This window comes from Odocoileus virginianus, chromosome 17 (assembly GCF_023699985.2).
Source record: "Odocoileus virginianus isolate 20LAN1187 ecotype Illinois chromosome 17, Ovbor_1.2, whole genome shotgun sequence".
NCBI lineage: Eukaryota > Metazoa > Chordata > Mammalia > Artiodactyla > Cervidae > Odocoileus > Odocoileus virginianus.
Genome location: NC_069690.1, coordinates 41773576 through 41800389, shown reverse-complemented (window position 1 = coordinate 41800389; position 26814 = coordinate 41773576). Strand labels below are relative to the sequence as shown.

At 38.8% G+C, this 26814-nt stretch overlaps 1 protein-coding gene across 8 annotated transcripts in view; it reads left to right on the top strand.

Moving 5' to 3' along the window:
- TANC2 (tetratricopeptide repeat, ankyrin repeat and coiled-coil containing 2) overlaps nucleotides 1–26814 on the top strand; it is a 361529-nt gene that overhangs the window by 253774 nt on the left and 80941 nt on the right. For all 8 annotated transcript variants that reach the window (XM_070479550.1, XM_070479549.1, XM_070479548.1 and 5 more), the window contains 2 exons: nucleotides 15125–15406; nucleotides 20466–20599. In XM_070479550.1, the coding sequence (XP_070335651.1) occupies nucleotides 15125–15406; nucleotides 20466–20599 (416 nt within the window). The remainder of the gene's footprint in view (nucleotides 1–15124; nucleotides 15407–20465; nucleotides 20600–26814) is intronic.

Below are 26814 nucleotides of genomic sequence, written 5' to 3'. Positions count from 1 at the left end.
TCTTTCCTTATTAGTCTGCTTAGAAGCTTATCAGTTTTATTAAGCTTATTGTAATCTTTTATTTTCATTAATTTTTTTCTGTTGTTTTTCTGTTTACTATTTTATTTCCACTCTAATTTTTATTGTTTCCTTCTGCTTACTTTGGGATTTTTTTTCTTTATTTTCTAATTTGCTGAGGTAAAAGATGAGGTCATTGACATAGACCTTTCTTCTATCCTATCATAGGCATTTTAATGCTATACATTTATTTAGTAATGCATTAGCTGTATTTCACAGATTTTGTATTTTCACTTTTAAAATACTGTGGTTTGCTTTTTTATTTTTTTCTTCAACTCATTGATATTTCTTAGGAATTTCCAGATATATTTCTGCTATTGATTCCTAATTTAGTTGTGGTTTGGTCAAGACCTTAAATTTATTCACAATTTTTTATGAGCCAAAATATGGTCTCTCTTGATTAATTTTTCAGGACATTCATAATACTTGTGTCTGAGGTGCCCTCCCCCCAGATTCACTGATTGACTAGAAGGACTCACAGTCCACAGCATATAGTCATTCCCATAGTTATGCTTTATTACAGTAAGATGATACAAAGCAAAATCAGCAAAGGGAAAAGATGCATGGGGCAGAGTCCAGAGGAAACCAGGCAGAAGCTTCAAAGTATTCTCTCCCAGTAAAGTCACACAGGATGCATGTGATTTCTCCAGCAAGTTGTGACATGTGTGAACATGAGAGCTCATTAGAGATTCAGTGCCCCAAATTTTTATTATGTTCTGATCATATAGACCTCCTTGCCTAAAACATTCCAAAATTCCAGACTCCCAGAAGAAAAGCAAACATTCAACATAAACAGTATTGTTTGTACAAACAAATTAGGCACAGTGAGCCATTCTTTTTAGTTCTGGGAATCATGGGAATCCTCTTGAAATCCACATTCCCAAACTTCAGGTAAGGACCAGCCTTGCAAGCAGGCTTTCTCAAGGGTAGCAGTCTCAAGCTATGAACAGTTACAGTAACTGTTTTGTTTGCCATAGTATAATTTTGTTTCTCTCCTCCCAGCCTGTATGTTATTATTGTGAGACAGTTTACTTATCTAAATGTTATAACCACCCCCCCCCCCACATATAAAGGTCAGTTATCTTTTAGAGGTTTTAAAAAATCTTATATGTTAATCCACATAGTTCCCATTTCTAGTGCTCCTCATTTCTTTCTTTGTATTTTTCTATCTGGTGTCATATTTATTCTGCCTGAAGGACTTCTTTTAGCATTTCTTATATTATGGATCTGCTGGTGACTAATTATTAATTTTTTTGATTTTAAAGTGATATTTCACTGTTATTTTTGAAAGATATTTTCAATAGTATAGAATTCTAGATTGACATGTTTTATTTTCTTTCCATAAATTAAAGCTTTAGGTCTACTACCTTTTGATTTGCATTGTTTTTGACAAGAAATCTGCTATCGTCCTTATGTTTCTTCCTCCATACTTAATGTGTCTTTTTATTCTCTTGACTGCTTTTAAGATTTTTTCTTTATCACTAGTGTGAGCAGTTTGACTATGATTTGCCTTGGTGTCATTTTCTTCATGTTTCTTCACTTGAATCTCATTGAGTTTCCTTGATCAGGAAATTTATAGTTTTTGTCATTTTGAAAATTTTATAACCATTTTTCTTTAGATGTATTTTTTGTCCCCCACCTTCCAAGACTCTAATTACACTTATTATTTGACCCCTTGAAGTTGTCTCACTGTTCACTGATGCTTTTTTATTTTTTTTTAATAATTTGAAAAATTTTATCTGTTTTCTCTGTGTATTTTATTTATTTGTTTTTGGTTGCGCTGGATCTTTGTTGCTGCATGCAGGCTTTCTCTAGTTTTGGCGAGCAGGGTTGCTGTTCACTGTGGTGCACAGGCTTTTTCTTGCAGTGGCCTCCCATTGTTGAACACAGGATCTAGGTGTTTAGGCCTCAGTAGCTGCGGCTCACAGGCTCTAGAATGCAGGCTCATTAGTTGTGATGCAAAGGCCTAATTGCTCCATAGCATGTAGAATCCTCCTGAACCAGGGATTAAACCCATGTTTCCTACATTGGCAGGCAGATTCTTAATCATCAGACCACCAGAGACGTCCCTCTCTGTATATTTAATTTTGCATAGCTTTTTTACTATGTCTTTAAGGTTACTCATCTTTTGTAATGTCAGATTTCTCACAAATCTCATGTAGGGGTTTTATTCATTTCTGATTTTTTTTCTCTAGAAGTGCAATTTGGGTCTTTTGTATCTTCTATGTCTCTTTTGAACATGCTGAATATAGTTATAATCATGGTTTTTAATACTTTTCTCTGCTTATTGTAACATCTGTGTCAGTACTGGGTCAGTTTCAATTGATTGGTTTTTCTCCTAATTATGGTTCATATTTTCCTGCTTCTGTGCATGCCTGTTAATCTTCACTTGGATGCCAAGCATTATGAATTTTACCTTATTGGGTGTTGCATATTTTTGTATTCTTCAACTTTTTTCTGGAATGTGCCTTAGTTATTTGAAAATAGCATGATCAGTTTGGGGTCTTGTCTGTAAGGTTGGAGTAGAATTAGAACAATATTTGCAGGTGTCATTATTCTGTACTACTGGGTCAGGGTCTTCCTGGATATATCCAGTGTCCTGTACATTGTGAGGTTTTCCATTATGGCTGGAAGAAACAGGCACTATTCCTGGCCCTATGTAAGCAGCAGGTATTCTCTTTAATCCTCACACTTGTGTCAGTCACTGCTCCGCTGATGACTCAAGGGTTACTCCACAGGTCTCCAAAATTATTTCTTTATAGCTGTTTGTCCTTTGAACTGTCACTGCTTTAGTCTCCCTGGATTCTCAGCTCCGTCTCTCAACTAAGGGAGTCTGTCAGAATCTGACTGGATTCTCCCTCCCTGCATTGTGGTCTGAAAACTGTCAGTGTTGTGAGTGGGCGTAGCATTTACCTCATTTGTTTTCCATCTCTCAGGGATTATTATTACTCATTGCCTATGTCTGGTGTCTTAAAAACCATTGTTTCATATATTCAGTCTAGAGCTTTGTTTGTTTATCTTGGTTTTAGGTGGGAGGGCAGATCTAGTCCATGTTTCTTCATGTTGTCCAGAAATAGAAATTGGATTCCAGATTTTTAAAATGAAAATTATAGATGAAATGAACCAAAGCATCAACCCATCTTTCATCAGAAAATGACTGTCTTGAATTGGTTAGAATTGGATTTTCTGTAAGCTAAAATACATATTTTACCTATAATAATGAGGAATTTTAAATATAGTTGTTATTTACACAAAATAAATCCCACATGTCACATTAGCAAGACATTAGTTACTAAATGGATGTGTGCGGCATCAGCCTTCTCAGTAACTTTTCAAAAAGAAAGGAAAAATACTCTTTAAAAAATACATGTATTCTATCCCCTTTGGACGCTAACTCTAAAGCACATTTTCTCCCTTCTCCCAGTTTCCTGTGGGAATATGATTGTTTGATTATCAGTGTCTTGGCCAGCATCCAGGCCTTGCCTGTGATATGCACAGAGCTTGGAAAATAACAGTTTTTCTTCCCCAAATGTCTTGTTACTTAATGTCCCTCTTGTTTATGACAGTAAACTTTAAATAAGAATTTATCCCTGAAAGATGGGAAACAGATGATTCATTTATTTTTGTTATCATTGTACAGTTCAAGTGATTTTCAAAGACCTGGGTTTGCATCCTATAACTGTCTTCTTGTAGCCTTCCTGTCCTACCAAAGACAAGTCTGTGAACATTTCCCTGCAGTTGAGAATGGAAAATTCATATTCACCGTTTTCATTCATGAATTCATTTATTAAACATTATTGAATGTACATTCCCTGTGACAAGAGCTGCCCTAGTTAGTAAGGACTTACCAGGTTGGGTAAGTGTGGTAGGGTTAACTTGATGAGATGGGCTTCCCTGGTGACTCAGAGGTTAAAGCGTCTGCCTGCAGTGTGAAAGACCCAGGTCCTATCCCTGGGTCGGGAAGATCCCCTGGAGAAGGAAATGACAACCCACTCCAGTATTCTTGCCTGGACAATCCCGTGGATGGGGGAGCCTGGTAGGATACAGTCCACGGGGTCGCAAAGAGTCAGACACGATTGAGCGACTTCATTTCACTAAGTTGATGAGATAGAAGGATAGAAGTATAGGTACTGACATGATTTTATCAGATACATATAGTTGATGGCTAAATACAGGAAGGATGTGTGGGATATTAAGGTTATTCATTTAAAAAGCTTGTTGAAGTATATGGTGAAAAGCAAGATATGTTGAGAATCTGAACTATATGTCACTCAGTTGAGGGTTAATTAGGTTCTGAACTAAGAAATTAATGTGAATTTTGTTATTTAGCCTTATGAAATAGATATTCTTATTATTCCCATTTTACAGATAATTAAACTGAGGCTTAGAATGATCTGGAAGCTCCTCCAGAGGTTATATCACTGTAAATAGCAGTGGAATGGCAAAAGAATACAGGAACTATATCTAAAAGAAATTCCTCAAGAATCATTGTTAGGTCCTATGACAAATGAGATATAAAGGTCCAGAAAGAAGAAGTCCTGATGAGTCCCAGGTTTCTCTCTTGGGAGACCAGACAGATGGGAATATTTAATTCACTGAGATGTTGAATGGAAAATAAAGAGTAGGTTAAGGTGAATGAGATCACACTTTAGTTCTAAACATTTTAAGTTTGAGACATCTACTGGAAATCCACAGAGATAATTCTTATAAGTTGCTGAAAATGCTATACAGGAGTTTAGAACTGGGATCTGGAAGAGAAATATAAGCCATCACCACTTAGATAGTTGTAAAAGCCATTAGTCTATTCCTTTGAGATTACCCAGGAAGATCATGAAGAAGAAAAAAACAATAAAATATAGAACCTAAGATTGGTAGTATTTCAGAGAGAGGCAGAAGAGAAGAATCATTGAAGAAGAGGAAGAGAGGGCCCAAAAAGAACTAGAAGAAAGTGTTACTGTGTCAAACCCAAGAAGGGAATATATTTCAAAATGTGGGGATTTGTTGAAAGTATTAAGTACTGAGCTGTGGTTAAGCATAAAAACTAAAAATAATTCACTGGACTTAAAAGTTAGAACGTCTTTAGTGTCATTAACCAAAACAATTCAACAGAGTAATGTGGGAGGAATCTAGACTAGAATGAGTTACTATTACGGAACTGAAGACAGCAAGTGTGGTTTTTTCAGTAGTACGTATATACTATGGAATAGTACTCAGCCATAGAAAGGAATAAAATTGAGTCAGTTTATGTGGATGAACCTAGATCCTGTTACACAGAGTGAATAAGTCAGAAAGAGAAAAATAGATGTCATGTGTTAATGCATATATATGAAATCTAGAAAAATGATATTAATGAACCTATTTGCAGGGCAGGAGTAGAGACGTAGATGTAGAGAGCAGATTTGTGGACACTGGGGTGGGAAGGAGAGGGAGGGATGATTTGAGAGAGTAGAGTTGACATACATGGTAACACTACCATGTGTGAAATAGATAGCTAGTGGGAAACTGCTCTATAGAACAGGGAGCTCAGCTCGGTGCTTGGTGATGACCTTGATGAGTGGAATGGGGGGTGGGGTGGGAGGGAGACTCAAAAGGGAGGGGATATATGTATTGTTATGGTTGATTCACAGTGTTTTACAGCAGAAACTAACACAACATTGTAAAGCAGTTATATTCCAATAAAAAAAATTTTTTTTTAATGTTGGGGGGTGAAAGGATGAAGGGATATAAGTCAGCAGTTCAAAGGGGTGAGGTCTCTAGGAGAGTCCGTATGTTCTCAATATCCTTTTCATTGTTTTGTTTTAAATAAATGTGTGTGGGAGGAAGGTGATTAGGTTACACTGGATTCTTTTTTGGCTTGATGGTGTGGACAGAGGTACCCACAACCGCAGTTAACCAACAGACTCTGTCCTAGGCACACTTTTGTAGTAACTTGCTTTAATCCTCCCATGTCATGATTATCCCTGATTTAAAGATGAGGAAAACTGAGAGATCAAGAAGATAAGTAACTTTCCTAAGGTTGCACAGCTAGTGAGTAAAAGAGACAGGATACCAACTGAAGCAGCCTGGCTCCAAGTCCAGTTTTACCCACCCTGCTTTGGTTTCCCTGCTGACCCCAAAAGTGACTCTGCTTTATTTAATTTTTTTTTTTAAGCAGAAGTTATTCTGGAATGAATGTTTCTAAAGCTGTTATCTTTAGATTGTTTTTTAGGACCTGCTTCAAATTGCTTTACATTTTGCAAAAACTCCATTTCCTTGGGTAGGAGGACCTGCCTACTGTAGTCCTTTTCTTGAGTGCCATAAATAAGCAACAGACCCTAAACAGATTGACTCTTGTAAATGGGACCGTGAGCCTTCCAGAAACTCAGTAGGAAGATGAGCCCTGCCTTGGTTTCATAAGCATACTTAAGAAAAAATTAGCATGTTTATTGACTTATGTTGGGTGCTGATGTGATACCAGGTTTTGTCTGAAGCACATGTGTTTTTCCTGTGCTGTATGGAGAATAGCATGCACAGCCTGAACCCTGAGAATAAGCCTGAAATTATCTTTTTGTTCTGAGGAACAGAGGTGCTTCCAGGCTAGACTTTACAGCCATTGTGGAAGAATGTGAGGAAACACAACCCTACTCCTGTTTGCACCAGACCTTGGCTGTATGACACAGACCCTTTCTTCTGCCAGTCCTATGACTGACTTCTTTTCAGATGATTTCGTGGTTGTTTTCCATGAGTAAATATGCTTTAGTTTAAATCCAGTTAGAGCTCTTTCGCCCCCACTTCCCTTTCCCCTTTTCCCCTGGCTGCAGCTGTTTATATTTGCATTGGGACAAGCCGGTCTATTAGCCCTAATGCACTTTTGTTTGTTTTTTAAATGTTTACTCTTTGCTCTAGCTAAAGAAAGGTCCGTTTTCTCTGTAAGTCTAGATGCATGATTATTCATATTGATGGTCTCACAGAGACCGTTTCCTAGAGAGCTTTCATTTGTCTGTCGAAAGCCTCATTTGCATTGAAGAGATGTACACACAGATCTGAGTCTTGAGTGGTTATTACATTTCTTAAAAAGAAAAGAAAAACTGCTTTCCAAAACTTCTTGTATTTGTGTACTCCATTGGAATGTTTTTCCTTTTGGTGCTTTTTCATTCAACATATTATTAGCAAAATTTTCAGATATACCCCAAAAAAGACAGTTTCACAATAAACACTCATATACTTGCCTTGATTATGTCATTAATGTTTTTTTATTTCTATCACATATCTATCCATTCTGCCCTTCTCTTCAACCACACATAATTTTCTTTTTTTACAAATTTCAAAGTAAATTCCAGATGTCAGTATACTTGGGAATGTTTTGAGAAGCATGGGATGATCTTCCTGCTCTCTTGCTGCCCTGGGACAGCCACTTCTTGGGTACCAGGGCTTAGAGAACTGAATTTGTTGCTAAATGTATGGTTTAGCTTATTTTTTTTCCCTTGGCTCAACTACAGTTGCAGTGGCCCTTTCTCATTGGATTATTTCAGTGGTTTCTGCTTTAGAAAATCTCTTGGAAGCCAGCTGATCTCCTAAACAAAGAAACATTTATTTAGGAAGATGAACGCCACAGAAAGTATTCATTACCTCCGAGTCCCACAGCGCAGGCCAAAGCGCCTTCTTGTTCATATGCCCTAAATTTATTGTTGGTACATAGAGAGTGTGACTTTCTTTTATCATATTGATCTGACAAAAGCCTTAAATTCTGACGTACAGAAATCATTTCTGGGCTGTTCTTGGTGTCTACAGTTGTTTTACCATATGGTGCTGGGTTAATTTTGTCTGTTCTTCCCTTGAGGCTTTTGTGAATTGATTACATTTTTAGAAATTTTTTAAAATAACTTTTCAAAATGTCAAAGCTTTCTCAGTAGAATAAAATATGATGAGAGATTACGTCAACATGAGAACAAGTTATCTTAATAGAATTTTTCTCAGAAACTTCAGCATTGAAGTTGAGTCTGTACTTACCCCGTATTATAAATCGGCATCGGTCATATCAGTGAAAGCCCCTTTTGAGACAAAATGTTAAGTAATCGTAGACCTGAACAGATAAGTCTGTTAGTCTAGAAAACACCTGAGTGTCTCAGAAGCTCTCCTGTCTCTCTCTGGCCAATCATGCCATTTCTAAAGGGAAGCATATAGGTGATTCCCTATATGAGGTGAAGGAGAAAGAAGCTAGCCTAGCCAGTCAGCCAAGTCTGCTCTGTTCTGGTTGTCAGTGATGTAACTGATGACCAGATTTCAAATTTAATACTGATGTGCTATAGAGAAACAACCTAGTATAAAACAAAAAAAAAAAAAACGTGGATTTTGGAGTCAGTATTAGGAGTTTTTTCCTTTATTTACCAATTCTTTTTAGTGGGAGTATAATTGTTTTTCAGTGTTAGTTTCTGCTGTATACCAGTGTGAATCAGCCATATGTATACATATGTCTCCTCCCTCTTGAGCCTCCAGTCTCACTCCCCAGCCCCACCCCTCCAGGTCATCACAGAGCAGCAGGCTGAGGTCTCTGTGCCAAACAGCAGCCTCCCCTTAGCTATCTGTTTTACACATGCTAGTGGGCACATGGCGGTGCTCCTCTCCCAGTCCATCCCTCCCTCCCCTTCCCTTCCCCATCCCCCATGTCCGCAAGTCCATCCTCTATGTCTGTGTCTCTACTCCTGCCCTACAAATAGGTTCATCAGTACCATTTTTCTAGATTCTATATATATGAGTTAATTTACAATATTTAAAAAAAAAAAAAAGAATTGGGTTTTGATTCTAGTTCTGAAACCAGCTGTTTATGACCTGAGATCTCTTCTTGGACTCGTATCAAGCCAATTGATCTTCTGTTCTCTCCTTCTTCTCTGGGAGTCCTGTGATTGCTCAGCCAGAGCTCAGCAGGTCTGTGTGAGTGTCTGCCCACCAAGGGCACTCAGCTACCCAGGAAACCCCTTGCATGGTGAACAGCCCCCTGCTGTCGAGTGACATAATTGGAAAGGATGGTGTGAGGAGCTCCGAGGATCAGTCCTCCCACTGAAGCAACCGTTAAGCTGGCGAGTCTGACAGAATCCACTTTTTCAGAACTTTGGAATTGCTACGCAAAGCGAGAAAAGCAGGTTATGAAACAGTATCTATAGTACAATTTTTGTTTTAAAAATAAGTATCTATTGGTACAGACAAAACTCAGGAAAAAAGTGAATTGTGTTTCTCTCTGGCTAGTGGGAGTTAAATTATTATTCTGTTTATCTGCTATTCCTAAATTTTCTGTAGTGAATATGTATTACTTCCATAAAAAATAACAAAACTAAAATAGAACAGTTTGGCAGTCTCTCAAGAAGCTAAAACATATAGAGTTTCCATATGACCCAGCAGTACTTTCAGCCGTACTGCTCCTGGAAATATACCCAAGAGAACTGAAAACACGTGTACAAAAACCTGTACATGAATGTTCACAGCAGCATGATTCATAATAGCCAAAAAGTGGAAACAGCCCAAATGTTTGTCAGATGATAAATGGATAAACAAAATGTGATATACCCATATAATGGAATATTGTTCAGCAATAAAAGAACAAAGTACTGATACATGTTACAGCATGGATAAACCTCAGTTCAGTTCAATCGCTCAGTTGTGTCCGACTCTTTGTGACCCTGTGAACCGCAGCACGCCAGGCCTCCCTGTTCATCACCACCTCCCTGAGTTTACTCAAACTCAAGCCCATGCAGTCGGCGATACCATCCAGCCATCTCATCCTCTGTCGTCCCCTTCTCCTCCTGCCCTCAATCTTTCCCAGCATCAGGGTCTTTTCCAATGAGTCAATTCTTTGCATGAGGTGGCCAAAGTACTGGAGTTTCAGCTTCAGCATCAGTCCTTCCAATGAACACCCAGGAGTGATCTCCTTCAGGATGGACTGGTTGGATCTCCTTGCAGTCCAAGGGACTCTCAAGAGTCTTCTCCAACACCACAGTTCAAAAGCATCAATTTTTCGGCACTCAGCTTCCTTCACCGTCCAACTCTCACATCCATACATGACCACTGGAAAAACCATAGCCTTGACCAGACAGACCTTTGGTGGCAAAGTAATGTCTCTGCTTTTTATTTTTTTTTTCCATTTATTTTTATTAGTTGGAGGCTAATTACTTTACATCATTGCAGTGGGTTTTGTCATACATTGAAATGAATTAGCCATGGATTTACATGTATTCCCCATCCCGGTCCCCCCTCCCACCTCCCTCTCCACCCGATCCCTCTGGGTCTTCCCAGTGCACCAGGCCCGAGCTTGTCTCTGCTTTTTAATATGCTGTCTAGGTTGGTCATAACTTTCCTTCCAAGGAGTAAGCGTCTTTTAATTTCATGGCTGCAGTCACCATCTGCAGTGATTTTGGAGCCCCCCAAAATTAAGTCTGACACTGTTTCCACTGTCTCCCCATCTATTTCCCATGAGGTGATGTGACCAGATGCCATGATCTTAGTTTTCTGAATGTTAAGCTTTAAGCCAACTTTTTCACTCTCCTCTTTCACTTTCATCAAGAGGCTTTTTCTTCATTCTCTGCCATAAGGGTGGTGTCATCTGCATATTTGAGGTTATTGATATTTCTCCTGGCACTCTTGATTCCAGCTTGTGCTTCTTCCAGCCCAGCATTTCTCATGATCTACTCTGCATATAAGTTAAATAAGCAGGGTGGCAATATACAGCCTTGACATACTCCTTTTCCTATTTGGAACCAGTCTGTTGTTCCATGTCCAGTTCTAACTGTTGCTTCCTGACCTGCATATAGGTTTTTCAAGAGGCAGGTCAGGTGGTCTGGTATTCCCATCTCTTGCAGAATTTTCCACAGTTTATTGTGATCCACACAGTCGAAGGCTTTGGCATAGTCAATAAAGCAGAAATAGATGTTTTTCTGAAACTCTCTTGCTTTTTCAATGATCCAGTGTATATTGGCAATTTGGTCTCTGGTTCCTCTGCCTTTTCTAAAACCAGCTTGAACATCTGGAAGTTCACGGTTCATGTATTGCTGAAGCCTGACTTCGAGAATTTTGAGCATTACTTTACTAGCGTGTGAGATGAGCACAATTGTGCAGTAGTTTGAGCATTCTTTGGGATTGCCTTTCTTAGGGATTGGAATGAAAACTGACCTTTTCCAGTCCTGTGGCCACTGCTGAGTTTTCCAAATTTGCTGGCATATTGAGTGCAGCACTTTCACAACATCATCTTTCAGGATTTGAAATAGCTCAACTGGAATTCCATCACCTCCACTAGCTTTGTTCGTAGTGATGTCTAAGGCCCACTTGACTTCACATTCCAGGATGTCTGGCTCTAGGTGAGTGATCACACCATTGTGATTATCTGGGTCGTGAAGATCTTTTCTATACAGTTCTTCTGTGTATTCTTGCCACCTCTTCTTAATATCTGCTGCTTCTGTTAGGTCCAAACCATTTCTGTCCTTTATCAAACCCATCTTTGCCTGAAATGTTCCGTTGGTATCTCTAATTTTGTTGAAGAGATCTCTAGTCTTTCCCCATTCTGTTGTTTTCCTCTATTTCTTTTCACTGATCACTGAGGAAGGCTTTCTTATCTCTCCTGGCTATTCTTTGGAACTCTGCATTCAAATGGGAATATCTTTCCTTTTCTCCTTTGCTTTTCACTTCTCTTCTTTTCACAGCTATTTGTAAGGCCTCCTCAGAGAACCATTTTGCCTTTTTGCATTTCTTTTCCATGGTGATGGTCTTGATCCCTGTCTCCTGTACAGTGTCACAAACCTCCATCCATAGTTCTTCAGGCTCTCTGTCTATCAGATCTAGTCCCTTAAATCTATTTCTCACTTCTACTGTATAGTCATAAGGGATTTGATTTAGGTCATACCTGAATGGTCTAGTGGTTATCCCTACTTTCTTCAGTTTAAGTCTGAATTTGGCAATAAGGAGTTCATGATCTGAGCCACAGTCAGCTCCTGGTCTTGTTTTTGCTGATTGTATAGAGCTTCTCCATCTTTGACTGCAAAGAATATAATCAATCTGATTTCAGTATTGACCATCTGGTGATGTGCATATGTAGAGTTTTCTCTTGTGTTGTTGGAAGAGGGTGTTTGCTATGACCAGTCCGTTCTCTTGGCAAAACTCTATTAGCCTTTGCCCTGCTTCATTCCGTACTCCAAGGCCAAATTTGCCTGTTACTCCAGGTGTTTCTTGACTTCCTACTTTTGCATTCCAGTCCCCTATAATGAAAAGGACATCTTTTTTGGGTGTTAGTTCTAAAAGGTCTTGTAAAAGGATGAACCTCAAAAACATGCTAAGTGCAAGAAGCCAGATGCCAAAGGCTATCGTATGGTAATATATATGTGAAAGGTCTCAAATAGGCAACCTTGTAAAGACAGAAAGTTTTTGGTTGCCAGGGGCTAGGGAAATGGAGACTAGAGAGTGACAGCTAATGGGTAAGTGGTTTTCTTTGGACAATGATGAAAATCTTTAGGAATTAAAGATTCCTAAAAAAGGTTGTGCAATTTTGTGAATGTACTAAAAAACCACTGGTTTACATACTTTAAAAGGATGAATGTTACAGTATGTGAATTATAGCTCAATAAAATAATATTTAAGAAAAGTAAAATTGAAAAATAAAGTAGAATCTATTTAACTGTAAGACACTAGAGTTAAGAATATTTTTAGCAAGTCAAAGTCTAATTTTCACCTAATTCTGTAATTATATATGTAACCATGTATCTATATCTCCACAGCCTTTTCTTTTTTTAAGTGAAAATTGGGGACATTTTAAAACTGACATAGGAAACTATTTGCTTCTATTATTAGAGTTTGACTTTATATTTTTAACTTTTGTACTAGTTTTGGAATTAACCTTTTTTAAAATGCTCAGTTATCATTCAAATGGCTTTGCAATAGTTTTAAATGAGAGTATTTACATGTGTGTGTTTTTCTCAAGTAAGCTGCCATCTCCAGGTTCTATATTAAGATGTTGGAATGGTTTAAGTATGTTCTAGAATAATATAAGCAGTATAAGTAGACCTAATTTCCACTTTTATGATTTCCTTTCTCCCGTCTCATCCCCTTCCCACCTCTGACATTTATTCTCCAAAATATAATATGGGGTTAGAATGTAATGCTTTGTTTTAAAATAAATCTTTTAGTAAGCATTTATTGAGCACCTACTGTGTGTCAAGGTACTGTGCTAAGGGTAACAATACAGAAATGAAATTTTTAAAAATAAATAATAATATAAAAATAAATGATACATCTTGTTCAGTTGCTCAGTTATGTCTGACTCTCTGCACTACCATAGATTGCAGCATGCCAGGCTTCCCTGTTCTTAACCATCTCCTGGAGTTTGCCCAAATTCATGTCCATTGAGTCGGTGATGCCATCCTACCATCTCACCCTCTGATGTCCCCTTCTCCTCCTGCCTTCAACCTTTCCTAGCATCAGCATCTTTTCCAATGAGTCAACTCTTCACATCAGGTGGCCAAAGTATTGGAGCTTCAGCTTCAATCCTTCCAGTGAATATTCAGGATTGATTTCCTTTAGAATGGACTGGTTTGATCTCCTTGCTGTCCAGGGGATTCTCAAGAGTCTTCTCCAACACCACAGTTCAAAAGCATCAATTCTTCAGCACTCAGCCTTTTTTTATTGTCCAGCTCTCACATCCATACATGACTACTGGAAAAACCATAGCTTTGACTTGATGGACCTTTGTAGGCAAAGTAATGTCTCTCTCTGCTTTTTAATATGCTCTCTAGATTTGTCACTGATTTTCTTCCAAGGAGCAAGCGTCTTTTAATTCCATGGCTGCAGTCACCGTCCACAGTGATTTTGGAGCCCAAGAAAATAAAGTCTGTCACTGTTTCCATTGTTTCCCCATCTATTTGCCATTAAGTGATGGGACTGGATGCCATGATCTTTGTTTTTTGAATGTTGATTTTAAGCCAGCTTTTTCACTCTTCTCTTTCACCTTCATCAAGAGGCTCCTTAATTCCTCTTCACTTTCTGCCATAAGGGTGGTGTCATCTGCATATCTGAAGTTAATGGTACATTTAGAACTATTCTTAAAACAATTAAGAAGACATTTAACTCAGATATGAGAGGTCAGGCAGGACTTCTTTTTACCATCAGTATTATTGGGAGGTTGATCATTGAGACGAAGTCATATTACGAGTTTTTAGAGAACCATTGCACATAGAGCTCATGCTTGGCGCTTACCACATCTCACAACTGCATAAGCACAGAGAAGAGTCTTGAGGAAAGCAATAGGGATTTGGCCCCAGTACATGTGTGTAGAAGCCAGAAATCTTTTTTAATTGGCATGAATACAAGCGGTACAGGTGCAGAGATGTTAAGTGGAAGTTGAGTTTCTGCTTTCTTGACCACTTAACATACTGAAAACCTTTTACACCATCAGAACTTTTACTTCCCTTAATATGCTTGCTATTTTTTTCTTTAAATATCATCATGACCTTAAAGGAATCACTGTTTTTTACTAGTGTTTTTAAAGAAACAGACAGTTCTCTTCACATTGCTTTCCATGGGACCGATGTGTAGTAGTGTAGTCGTATTGGTGGTTAAATACTGAAATATGACCTTGCAGGTTGGTAAAGAACTAATGCTGTCAGCCATCTGGATTCCCTGCCACACCCCAGCCTCTCCAGAGACTCCAACCCTACATATCCCCGCAATCCAGCATTTTAAAGGTTATCCCCGGGCCAAGGAGAGGCTTGAGGGACCCTGCGTTTTTCCTACTGTCCCATAATTGCCAGCACCTGGGCCAGCCCCATTGTTAAATCATTTTGAGTATCACACTGACTTTCTGACTATAACATAAGTTACTGCTGTTTTAACCATGTTTGTGTTCTGCCAGCTGCAGTCGCAAGTAGCTCTAGCTCATGTATCATTGCCTCTCTGTGCAGAACCAAAATTCAGAGTTTTCTTATTTTCTGAATAACGCAGAATACCCTCACAGTGTAACTCTCAATGGTCTTGTAAACCATAGTGCTTTTTTGCTCATTTCTCTCAGTGTTGACAGTTTGGCCTGAGTCCCCTGTTCTCTTATTGTTCCTTCCAGTCCGCTTTGCACCTTACAGACCTCCTGATATCTCCCTGAAGCCCCTGCTCTTTGAAGTGCCCAGCATCACTACGGAGTCAGTGTTCGTTGGTCGGGATTGGGTTTTCCATGAAATAGATGCTCAGCTTCAAAGTGCAAACGCCAGCGTGAACCAGGGAGTCGTGATCGTGGGAAACATTGGGTTCGGCAAAACCGCCATCATCTCCAGACTGGTGGCCCTCAGCTGCCATGGAACACGGATGAGACAGATCGCCTCTGACAGCCCACATGCCTCCCCCAAACGTAAGTACCCCCCTTTTTTTTAAAGAACTCTCTGCTACATGGCTCTGAAATTTCTTTTCATCTTTATATTAAGTCTCAGATCCTTTCATTTTCTGATCTGCAAAACCTGATTTGCATGTGAGGATCTTCAGCTCAGAGTTGGGAGAAAGAATGTAATACTCTGCTGACATTTAGCCCATATAGCCGACAATCACCCGAGTGTAACAGAAAAACCCTTTCTCTCAGATGAATATATGAGTCTGCTCTCCTGACTGGCTGGCTGACCCGTCCTTTGGGTGATGACTACAGCTATTGCCTGTTAGAGCTGTTTGCATCCATTGCTGTCAGCTTTTGCTCAGCCTGTGCCCAGCCTTTCTGGCACAGCCTGTTTGCAGCCTCCATTTCCTTGCGATTGGTGTCTGTTGCGCTGCTTGGGTGTGAATTTCGTTGTGTCCTTGAAGAGTTTCTCCTGCTTCCTTGTGAAGAGATGCTGAGATCTCATTATATATTCATGCTTCTTTAATCACAGGCAGGGTGCAGTTTAACAATCACCGTCAGAATCTTGTTTGTTTTTAAAATACTTACATGGTCCTTAGTGCCAGGTGCTCTCTAAGAGTTTAACAAATATTAGTTCATCCAGTCCTCTCAGCAACTCAAGTGAGGTAGTTCCTGTTATCTGCCTTTCACAGATAAGTGGTTTGAGGCTCAGAGAGGTTAAGTAAGCCTCCCAGGTTTCACAGCCAGTAAAGAGTGAAACTAGAATTTGTGCCTAAGCAGTCTGGTTTCAGAGGCCAGTCTCATCCATTTTGCTGTGCTCCCCTCTGTTTATGCCTGGAACTCCCTTGAGTTGAGGAGCTAAAAGGAAATGTATGGGTATTCTTATACATAGTATATGTAGAGAACCACAAATTAGATGATCTTTAAGATTGATTCCTATGCTAAAATCACACTCCTATGTGATTCTAAGATGTCTTCATGTTTAAAAGTAACTGTTCATACCTATTCCAGTATTTTCCTTAGCGTGCTTACATATCACATCAGACTACTACTTATCTGAGTCATCCAAGAGGTTAACTGTTTGAGTGTGTCTACCTGGCTTCTGCTAGTTATAAGAGAACAAAAAGAAACTATTGCTCTGCTAGCCCAAATGAGTAATCTAGCTCATCATAGATTTCCAGACAGCAACCACTAGAAATGATTGTTTTGAGGTCATAGTAGCTACAGAGTCTAGCACAGTGCTGTGGGAACTCAAGAGAAACTCACTGAGCACTCCCCAAATATCCTGGCTTCTGTTGACATTAATTAATGTAAGCAGATCGCCTCTGGTAAACTTACAGATAATCTGACATGTAGAAGAACTAGTGTCTAGAAAGAAAACCAGTTGAATCAAGAGTCCCTGTTTGCCTGGGTGTAGTAAGAATTAGTACAGAAGAATTCATGTCTTAAGAGCCATATCATGCTTAGTTTCTGGATGAAGCTTTTCTGAGGTAGATTGACAGAATGTCAGAGGAGTCAAGAGTCCACAGATTGAGTCCCAGTGCTCAAATTGACAATACTTTGTAACCTTGAGAATCTTACTGTAATTCTTTAGACCTCAGTTTTGTCACCATAAAATGCATCAGTAGGATTTGGTGATCTTTAAGATTCATTCCTGTGCTACAATTCTGTGATTCTAAGAAGATGTCTTCATGGTTAAATGTAACTTGCCATACCTATTCCAGTGTTTTCTTATTTTTTTCCCTTTTTTTTTTTTTTTTGGTATAATTTTTTTTTACTATGTTAGTACACAAGTTTTTAATTTTTAATCTTTATTTTTTTAATTTATTTTTTTGAGCTGGATCTTCATTGCTTTGCGCAGACTTTCACTAGCTGTGGCAGGCAGGGGCTGCGCTTTGTTGCAGTTCAAGAACTTCTCATTGCAGATGCTTCTCTTGTTGCAGCGCATGGCCTCTAGGCATGCGGGCATCAGTAGTTGTGGTGCACGGGCTTAGTTGCTCTCTGGCATGTGAAATCTTCCTGGACAAGAGATTGATCCCATGTCCCCTGCATTGGCAGGCTGGTTCTTACCTGCCGTACCACCAGGGAAGTCCTATTTCAGTATTTTCCTTAATGTGTGTACATATTACACCAGACTACTACTTATCTGAGTTATCCAAGAGGTTAACTATTTGACTGTGTCAGGAAGAAAACCAGAGAGGTGATCGTCTCTCTGACTCCCCTATATGTCACTGTGGCAGATAACAGAATGGTAGAATCATGGCTCAAGGGCAAGAAGATCTGGTTTCTCTGAAAGCAAAAGTACCTAGGAGTGCCCCCTCTAAGCCTGGGAGAGCAGGAGTTAATAGAAAACAACCATGTGCTCCCCAAGCAGAGGTTCTCTAAAGGTAGTTCATCAAGTTATTCTCTAACATCCATTGCCTTTTACCTCCAGAGAAACTCTAAAAATACCAGAACACTCCCATTCATGTGATAAATGTCCACATGTTAGATTGGAGATTTGGCCTGATAGTTAACTTTCACAACTTGAACAGGTGTTAAAGGGATAGAGTGTGTGGCTATGTATTTATCAGAATTGCACAGAACCAGCACTGCCTTGTTGTAATCTTTGATGTAGTAATTTTTGTTGTCATCTTTGATATTCAAACCAAACCCTACTCCTTAAGAAGGGTCGGGAATAAGTGGTTGACGTCATTTACTGGTATTTAAATATTAACTGAACAACAAAATCAACTCTTGGAATTACCCCAAAACTACACACTTCTATAAAATTTTCATTTTCTGCCATGCAAATGATTAATAATAAAATGTAACATCAGTTTGTTTTAGAACTGTCTCTCTCATTAAATTTTCTAGTTTTGAGGGCACATATTTTGTCTTTCTTGTATTATTATCCTCATGAGGTTTTGGTTAAAACTTTTCAAGTATTGGGGCTCAAAAATACTACTTTTAAAAAATCGGTGATCTGTATGTTTCTATTTTATATTTCTGTTATTTCTGTAAACAGATATGAATTGAATATATATTAACCAGTTTAAAGGTATTTCTTTGAGGAAAAAAATAGAATAAAGAACAAGCTGTTTTTCAGCATCAATCTTTTACTATAGGAGCCAGCACTGGAAATGTCACTGGCAGTAGCAGAATTTTTTTCATTAGTGAATAAGGATGATGTCTGTAGAGAGAGAATTGAGTTCAGTTTTTACAGTTTAATTTACATTAAACTTTGATAGGTGTATTCGGAATCTCACTGGCCTTCCCAGCCCTGAGTCAGTGATGTAGTTGTAGTAATGATGAAAATAGGTGAAACGTTATTGGAACTCCTGGCCTTCATCTCTGCATCCTATGTCGTTCTTTTTTCTGTCTCCGCCTCCTCCACGCTGAGTAGCACTGCTCTGGAAGATGTGAGCAGTCTAGCCTGCAGCACTGCATTGCCTGGCTCTGTCCTTCCCCCACAGACACCCAGCCCCCCAGCCGCCCCCTCCTTGTCATTTCCCTGGGAAGGCACAGAAAAGCTGTCAAGCAGGCACTAGCCTGTCATCCTGTTTTCCACCTACACCCCTTCCCAAACCTTACTCCCCCGTCAGTCTCTACCACCACCATCATCACCCACCCCTCAACACATACACTCTTCTAAGAACAAAAACATTTTGTGAAAGTGGACCTGTTGTATAATTGGGGTATTATCACATGAACTGCAAAGATACTCAGTACAGTCGTTAGGGAAGTTCTGTCTAACACAAGACTCTATTCTGTCCCTAGAGTCTCAGTGTAGTTACTGTTTGGATTTGATATTTGCCAACAGCTGCCGTGCCCCCAAACAGCTGTGCGGTGGGTAGCTCCTCCTCTCCCCACCCTGCTCATTCCAGAAGTCCGTTTTGCCAATTTGCTGTGCACACCGGTGGCTCTTCCCGATTCACTTGTTTTCTCCTGTTCTCTGAATACCAAGCGGGAAGTAAAGACACCCAAACAGAAAGGAGGGCATCTCCAGAAGGGAACAGCCGGAAGGCAGAAGACCATAATTACCCACAAAATCAAGTACCAGATAAAGGGAAACGGAATGGAACATGGGAGTGAACAACAGGCATGATACACTGGCAGTCGCTGAACCCACTGTTTCTTCAGTGGTCTTTCACTGCCGACTCCCACACCTCCCCTCCTATAGTGTATTCAGGACGCTAGGCAATGGCCAGTTGGATGGAAGAGGTCTCAATTCAGTCCTCCTGTTAGGGAGCTACATGAAAACCATTTTCCATGTTCTTCCTCCTTTTCAATAGCTGTTGACCATTGGGTAACAGCCTACTTATTTTGTACCGCTTGTTAAAATATTATCTGTATTCACAAATGTAGTCCATGTAGTAGTTAAGATATTACCTAAATAACATGAATAAATGGAATTTTTAAAAACAGGTTTATTAAGCTACAATTCACCTAACCCTGTAATTCACCCATTTAAATTGTTCAGTTCAGTGCATTTTAGTGTATTCACTGAGTTGTAAAGCAATCACCGTAATCTTAGAATGTTTTCATCCCCCCCTAAAAGAAATCCCATGCCCATTAGCAGTCTGCCTTCATTTCCCTGCTAAGTCCCTATTTCCACCCCTAGGTGACCACTCATCTGCTTTTTTGTCTCCTGTGGATGTTCCTATTCCGGGCATTTCACATAAATAGAATCATATGTTATATGACCTTTTGCAACTGGCTTCTTTGAATGAGTGTAACATTTCCACGGGTTATCCATGTTGCATGTTGTTTTGCATGTGTTGGTATTTTATTTCTTTTTATTGTCAAGTAACCTTCCCTTGTGGGGCTGAACCACATTTTATCAGTTCATCAGTTGATGGACATTTGGGGTGTTTCCACTTTGGAGCTGATATGAATCTTGCTTCTTTGAGCACTTGTGTACAAGTTTTTTCATGGACATACATTTTTAATTCTCTTGGGTACACACCTAAGAGTAGAACTGAAAAAAAAAAAAAGAAAGAGTAGAACTGCAGGATTGTGCAACACATTGAATTTAGCCAGTCTTCAATCAGTTCAGAGTTTTACGATGATCTGATGCAAACATCTCATCTTTTTAATCCAGATGTGGATGCCAACAGAGAGCTGCCACTCACACAGCCACCGTCAGCCCACTCTTCCATCACCAGTGGAAGCTGCCCAGGAACTCCAGAAATGCGCAGGCGGCAGGAGGAGGCCATGCGGAGACTAGCCTCACAGGTACGAGAGGATCCCCACGCTAGTGCCATTTTAACATCAACAGAACAATGGTAGGGAGACCCCAGCAAAGTGAACAAAAGTATATATAGTATACCATTAAAACATAGAGAAAAGTTTCTCTTTGTTTGCCGTTCCTAGAAAAATACTTTGTTATTTTGGAATTAGAAACTTATTGTTGGAAGAACCCTTAGAAATAACCAAAGTCCCATAACAAATAGATAAGAAAGTGGAGACTCAAGAGTTATATGATTTACCCAAGATCACAGTATAAGTAATCAATATAGTTTTTAAATTTTCATTCCTAGCTCATAACTTCCTGCTGTACTGCACTATCCATAAATTTTTTATATGTTGCACTGTAATTCTCTTTATTTTTGTCAAAGCGATATACACACATAGTTCAGGAAATCAAATAATGCTCAAAGACTTATAATAAAAACCAGGAATTTTTTTCTCCTCCCCAAGCCACCCTCTCCCCAAAAGCAAACACTTTCAATGTTTAGAGATATTTTTCTGATCCATACCTCCATCTTTGTAAATAATATTTATGGACTGCTATAACTGTTTTCATCAGTTCTGTACATTATCTATTGCTTCTTATTATGGATGATGAGAATTTTGGCTCTTTCACCTTCCTTGCTCTGTCCATCATGTCACTACAGTTATATCATGATTTTTGTCTGAATCCATGTTATATTATTTTCAGTATTAATACTGGGCAACATGGTTCACTGTGGAACCAAGAATAACATTTTCTTCTTGAGCAGTTTTGTTTTTCCCAGGTTATGAAATGCCTCATTTTAAAATTTGCTTCTTTTTCTTCAAAACAATGATGGTCGTTCCATAACTCTTAATGCTTCATAAAATGGCTCTCAGTACAATTTTCCACATCAGTTATATTCACCCCCACACACATTCTGGAAGCCCCAGAGTTCTCCATCAAACTAACCTGGACCTCAGATGCTCTCAAGGCTTACCACCTACTTTATTATCCTGGAAATTCTGTTACTTCTTTTCTGTGTTTGATCCCATGTCATCATCTTTCTTGATTATATTCCTTTCTTTGATGGAGCACATCCTCTAGTAGCTTCCCAAGAAAAAATGCCAAGGAGGTAAATTTTCCGAGATTTAATGTTCATAAAAGTGTCTTTACTCCATTCTCATGCATTACCATTTGTTTGATATCATAAAACTAGAGTTTAAAAATTGTTCTCCCTCAGAATTTTGAAGGCATCCACCTTTTAAAAAAGTTTTTTAAGTTAATTTTTTTGGAGCATAATTGCTTTAGAATGTTGTGTTAGCTTCTACTGCACATAGCTTGGATCAGCTATACATATACATATATCTACTCCCTTTGGGAAGACATCCATCTTGAACTTCCAATATTACTATTTAAGTAATATGGTTTTCTTGTTGTTCAGTTGCTAAGTCATATCTGACTCTTTGTGACCCCGTGGACTGCAGCACACCAGGCATCCCCTCCCTTCACTATTTCCCGGAGTTTACTCAAACTCATGTCCATTGAGTTGGTGATGCTATTTAACCATCTCATCCTCTTGTTCCATCCTAATATGGTACTATTCTTATTCCTAATTCTTTATATATGCTTTTTTCCCCTCCAGAAGCTTTTAGAATCTTCTCTGTCACCACTCTTACTAGGTCTTTTTTTTTTTTTCATATTCTATTGGTGCCTAGTGAACCCTGGGTATATTCTTTGATTCAAGGAAATGCTTTTGTATTATTTATTGATAATTTCCTCACCACCACTTCCTCTGTTATCTCCTTCTACAACTCGTTTTAGTCAAAAATTAATTTCCTATGTTAATACTCTTCTTCACTTCTCTGTTTCCTATACTTTTGTTTTCCTATTTTGATTTATTGATACACTTTAAAGAGATTTCCTCACCATCACCTTGCAATACTTTCACACACACAAAAAAAAAATTGGCTATCATAGTTTTAATCTCCAGTAGGTCCTTTTTTCCCCAGGTGTTCCCCTCTTTTTTATAGCATACTGTTTTTGTGTTGTGCATGCATTATGTTCTCTTATCTCTTCCTTAATAGTTAGGTAATGAAAACCTGGTGGAAGCTTGTGTATGCGGAGAGCTTAACTATAGAGAATTAAGATGACCTGTCAAACTGGAAACCCCAAACTGTTACTGGAAAACCCCAAAGTCAGTGTCCATAAATTTTTTTCTTGCCCTGTTCATCTTATCTAGCAGGGAATCCACCAATCTCCTGGAGGGTGTATATCCTGGTTGCCAGCATTCTAAAGCTAGTGAGAGAAAGTGAAGTTTCATCACTTAGATTGCAGACTTTTATGTAAGCCCCTTGTTTCAGCCCTGCACCTGCTCCTTACCTACCCTGTGTCTGGTGTCCCTAAGCCTGGATTCTCTTACTTAGTTTCTTGAGTGAATATAATCCTCTTTCCTGTGGGTTTTGGGGAAGGTAGTCACCCAGCTGGGCAGGATCGGAGGGATATCTGAGGATCCAGCTGCTCCTTCCATAAATGTCAAATAATTTCTGTGTTTTCAACTTCCTTCCTCACCCATCTTCTTCCACAGTATCTGGTCCTTATAATTCCTGTGCTTTTCTGAGGTTTGACAGATGATTTGGCCTGTATCCTCAGCTAGCACTTGCTTCACCTTCTTCTGTTAAGCCATTTAATCCTACATTCATATTCCATCTTTGTATATTATAATCAGAGATTAGATATTTCTCATCAACAGAGTTTGCATTTCTGTTTCTTTTTTTTCCCCCCAAATCACTCTGTGATAATCTTTTCTTTATTTTGTGACGATTATTTATTTATTTGGCCGCATGGTGGGATCTTAGTTCCCTAAGTAGGGATTGAACCTGTTCCTCTCCCCCACCCCTGCAGTGGAAGCACACAGCCTTAACCACTGGCCTGCCAGGGAAGTCTCCGCATTTCTGTTTCTTATTCTCCTTATCTTGGAGGAATGCCGTCTCCAGTGTTTGAAAAAGTCTCTTGTCATGATTAATTAGTAATGAGGAACAGGAAGCCATCTTCACTGTCATAAGCTTCTAATTTCTTCATAGAAATCCTGTCCAGGTGTGAGCCAGAAATAGCATGTTTCCCCCAACTGCATTTTCAGTTGTCCCCACTTAGTGGTATACACCCATGTATAAATGGGCTCCTGAAAACAGTTTGTGATCTCCCTCATTTCATTGCTAACTCAGTGCAACTTTAAAAGACATCTTTGTTTTTTCTTTTTTCTAAATATCCCGTGTAAGCTGACTCCAGCCTCTTCTTTAGAAAAATCAGAATAAATGTCATCTGGAAATACACAAACGCTGAAGAGCTTTCATCATCACAGTCATTTATTTATTCGTTTGGAATAGATGTTTGGAATGCCTGTAATACAAGATTGAAGCTAAAGCAGTGAACAAGACAGGCACAGTCCCTGTATTAGGTAGCCTGCGTTTTTGTGGTGGGAGAAGGCCAATAAACAAACAAATACGTGGTGTATCAGATGGTGATGAGTGCTAGAAAGAAAGTCTTCACATGTTGTCACTTCTTAGTCTGTCATCAGGAGAAAAGTCCCAGGACTTCCCTGGCTGTCCACCCATTAAGACTGCACTTCCACTGCCGGTAACACAGGTTCAGTATCTGATGGGGAACTAAGATCCCACATGCCTTGTGGTGCAGTCAAAAAGTTAGAAGAGAGAGAAAGAAAGAAATCCCAAGATTCTATATGTTCAATATTTGGAAAGTGTTATTTATTTTTAGTAGGAAATTAGTAACTATACTTACTTGAAAACTGATCACATTTTAAGTTCCATGGTTGTGCCTTCCTTAAGCACAATATAAATAAATCTCTTTTGTACCTAGAAATGGGGTATTTTTTAATTTATACTAAACCTTCTATAAGAAATGGCCCCATAGATTAAAGTTGATGTTGAATTCAATATTTCGAAGATGTTAAATGTTAGAAGTGAGATATACTAGTCATTATTTACACTTAAGGAATATATTTAAAGTTTCATGCTTATTTCTTCCTTAAGCAAAATATAAATACCTCTGTTTGTATGTAGAGATGGAATATCTTAAAGTTTACACTGAGCATTGTGAAACAAATGGCCCCTTAGATTAAAATTGAATATTATCCCAGTAATTGTGCCACATGTCCCAGTTCAGACACAGGTTTGTGCTATAGAAGCATAGGGCAGAAGTCAGCAACCTTGTTTCTCATCTGTAACAAATGATGAGATCTTTTCAGATCAGTTAGTATTTTAATAATGCAAGCTATTATATGAAAATTAAAAGTACCCTTGAAAAACTTCTTGATTTGATAGAGTTCTTAGTGTCAGTTCTTGTGTATCATTCATTATCATTGCTCTTTCATAGTATTTTGAGGCTTCTTCATAATTGAGAACATTGAAGAGTTCTTGTCACAACTTTAGAGCAGTTTTACTTATTGAAGAAACACTTTACACTTGAAGTAACAGGTTTTGCTAGGTCTAGATCTCTTAATGTATTTCCAGTTAATACTATGTATTTCTTCTGAAGTACAATTGAGGTATGTGGATATCTTGTTCAGAGCCTTTCCTGGATGTGTGACTTTAGAACAACCATCACTTTTCCAGGTTTTCATTCTGTTATCTGAGTGGTCAGACATGCAGAATTCTCCAGACAGAGAGACTGACTTCTATTTACTGTGCCCATTACGCACATTGAGCTTAGTACTTTTTATATTTGTTATTTCACTTCTTCATTCTTACCTTGAACCTCTGAGGTGGTCATTATCATCCCCATTTTACAGCCGAGGACACTGTGCTTCAGTGATAGTTCATTTTTCCAGTTTCTTCCTATTAGTAAATTGCAGAGCTTGGATACAGAGTCAATGTTCACCCCAATAAAGTGAATCACCTTCTCCCTATTTAACAGATACAGAAACTCGCCTCACACTGAGGTTACGTAACTCACCAGGATAACTAGAACATGACTTGAAACCACGATTTAAACTGAGGCAGGCAGGCTCCAGAGTCCAGGCTTTTAACCACTGTACTGCTCTCCAATGCGACAGGAAGGATTTTTGTTTAGCCTTCTTTTGGGAAAATCTGTCGATAATTGAAAGTGGCTTCAAAGCAAGAAACTTATAATGAAGGAGCATCTTCCAGAAATTTCACTGACCTCAAATTCTTTCTTCAAAAAGTTATCTTTTTCAAAAGTGACTAGAAGCTCTTGTCACATTAGGTAAGTTGTCACTGGCTTAATCCTTAGATTAAAAAGCTAATACCTCTTAAATAAGCTAATTAGAGAAACTAGCTAATTTTAAGAAGTGTCACAGAGACACAAAAAGCAGCAGATTTTTACCCCCTAAGGAAATCTATGTAAGAAAAAAAACTGAAATGTCATCCTTGCCAAGAGACTAGTTCTGTACTAAATCGGGATGATGTCAAGTGATCATGGTTCCTGAGCTAGTTGCTGCTACTGTTAAAGGTATCAGCCAAGAAAGTGATCATGTCAGCAGTTCAGAAATGTGTGTTGACCATACTAAGAGACTTACAACACACATACACACACACACTCATAGGGAGACAGGAAAACAAAAAATAACAACAGCAAAGTATGAGATTTGGAGAGAAAAAAAAAAGTATGAGATTTGGTTTAGGTTCCAGTTGGCTCTTTTTGAAAAGACTTACATTTTAGGAGAAATGTGATCCAAACTAAACAGCAAATAACCTATAGATGATGTTTTATAAAATGTGTCTAGGGTTTTTTTTTTTTCTCTAAAAATTAACATCGAAATTTTATAGTGAGACCCAGATGCGTCTACACTCAGGATACTGAATATGGAAACAACCGTATTTATTCATTTCTCAGTTTTGTTTTTTTGCTTTTTAATCTTGTCTCTTCCACTAGATGGGTCAGTATTTAAATAATTGTTCACCACTCTATCACCAGCTCCTAGCACAACGCCTCGCACAGAAGTATGTGTTAAATGAGTGAATAAACTGTCTCTTCTCTGTACTGAAGTCTGAGTAATCTTTCTAAAACATATTTCTGTTCTTGTTACTTAAAATCTGTCAGTGGCTCCTCCTTGCCCTTGAGTGGAATCCAAACTCTCTTCTTGAAACTTGACTGTTATCATAAAGGACCTTTACATGCATGGGTATTAAGTTGCTTCATTTGTATTGGTGTGCAACCCCATGGTCTGCAGCCAGCCAGACTCCTCTGTCCATGGGATTCT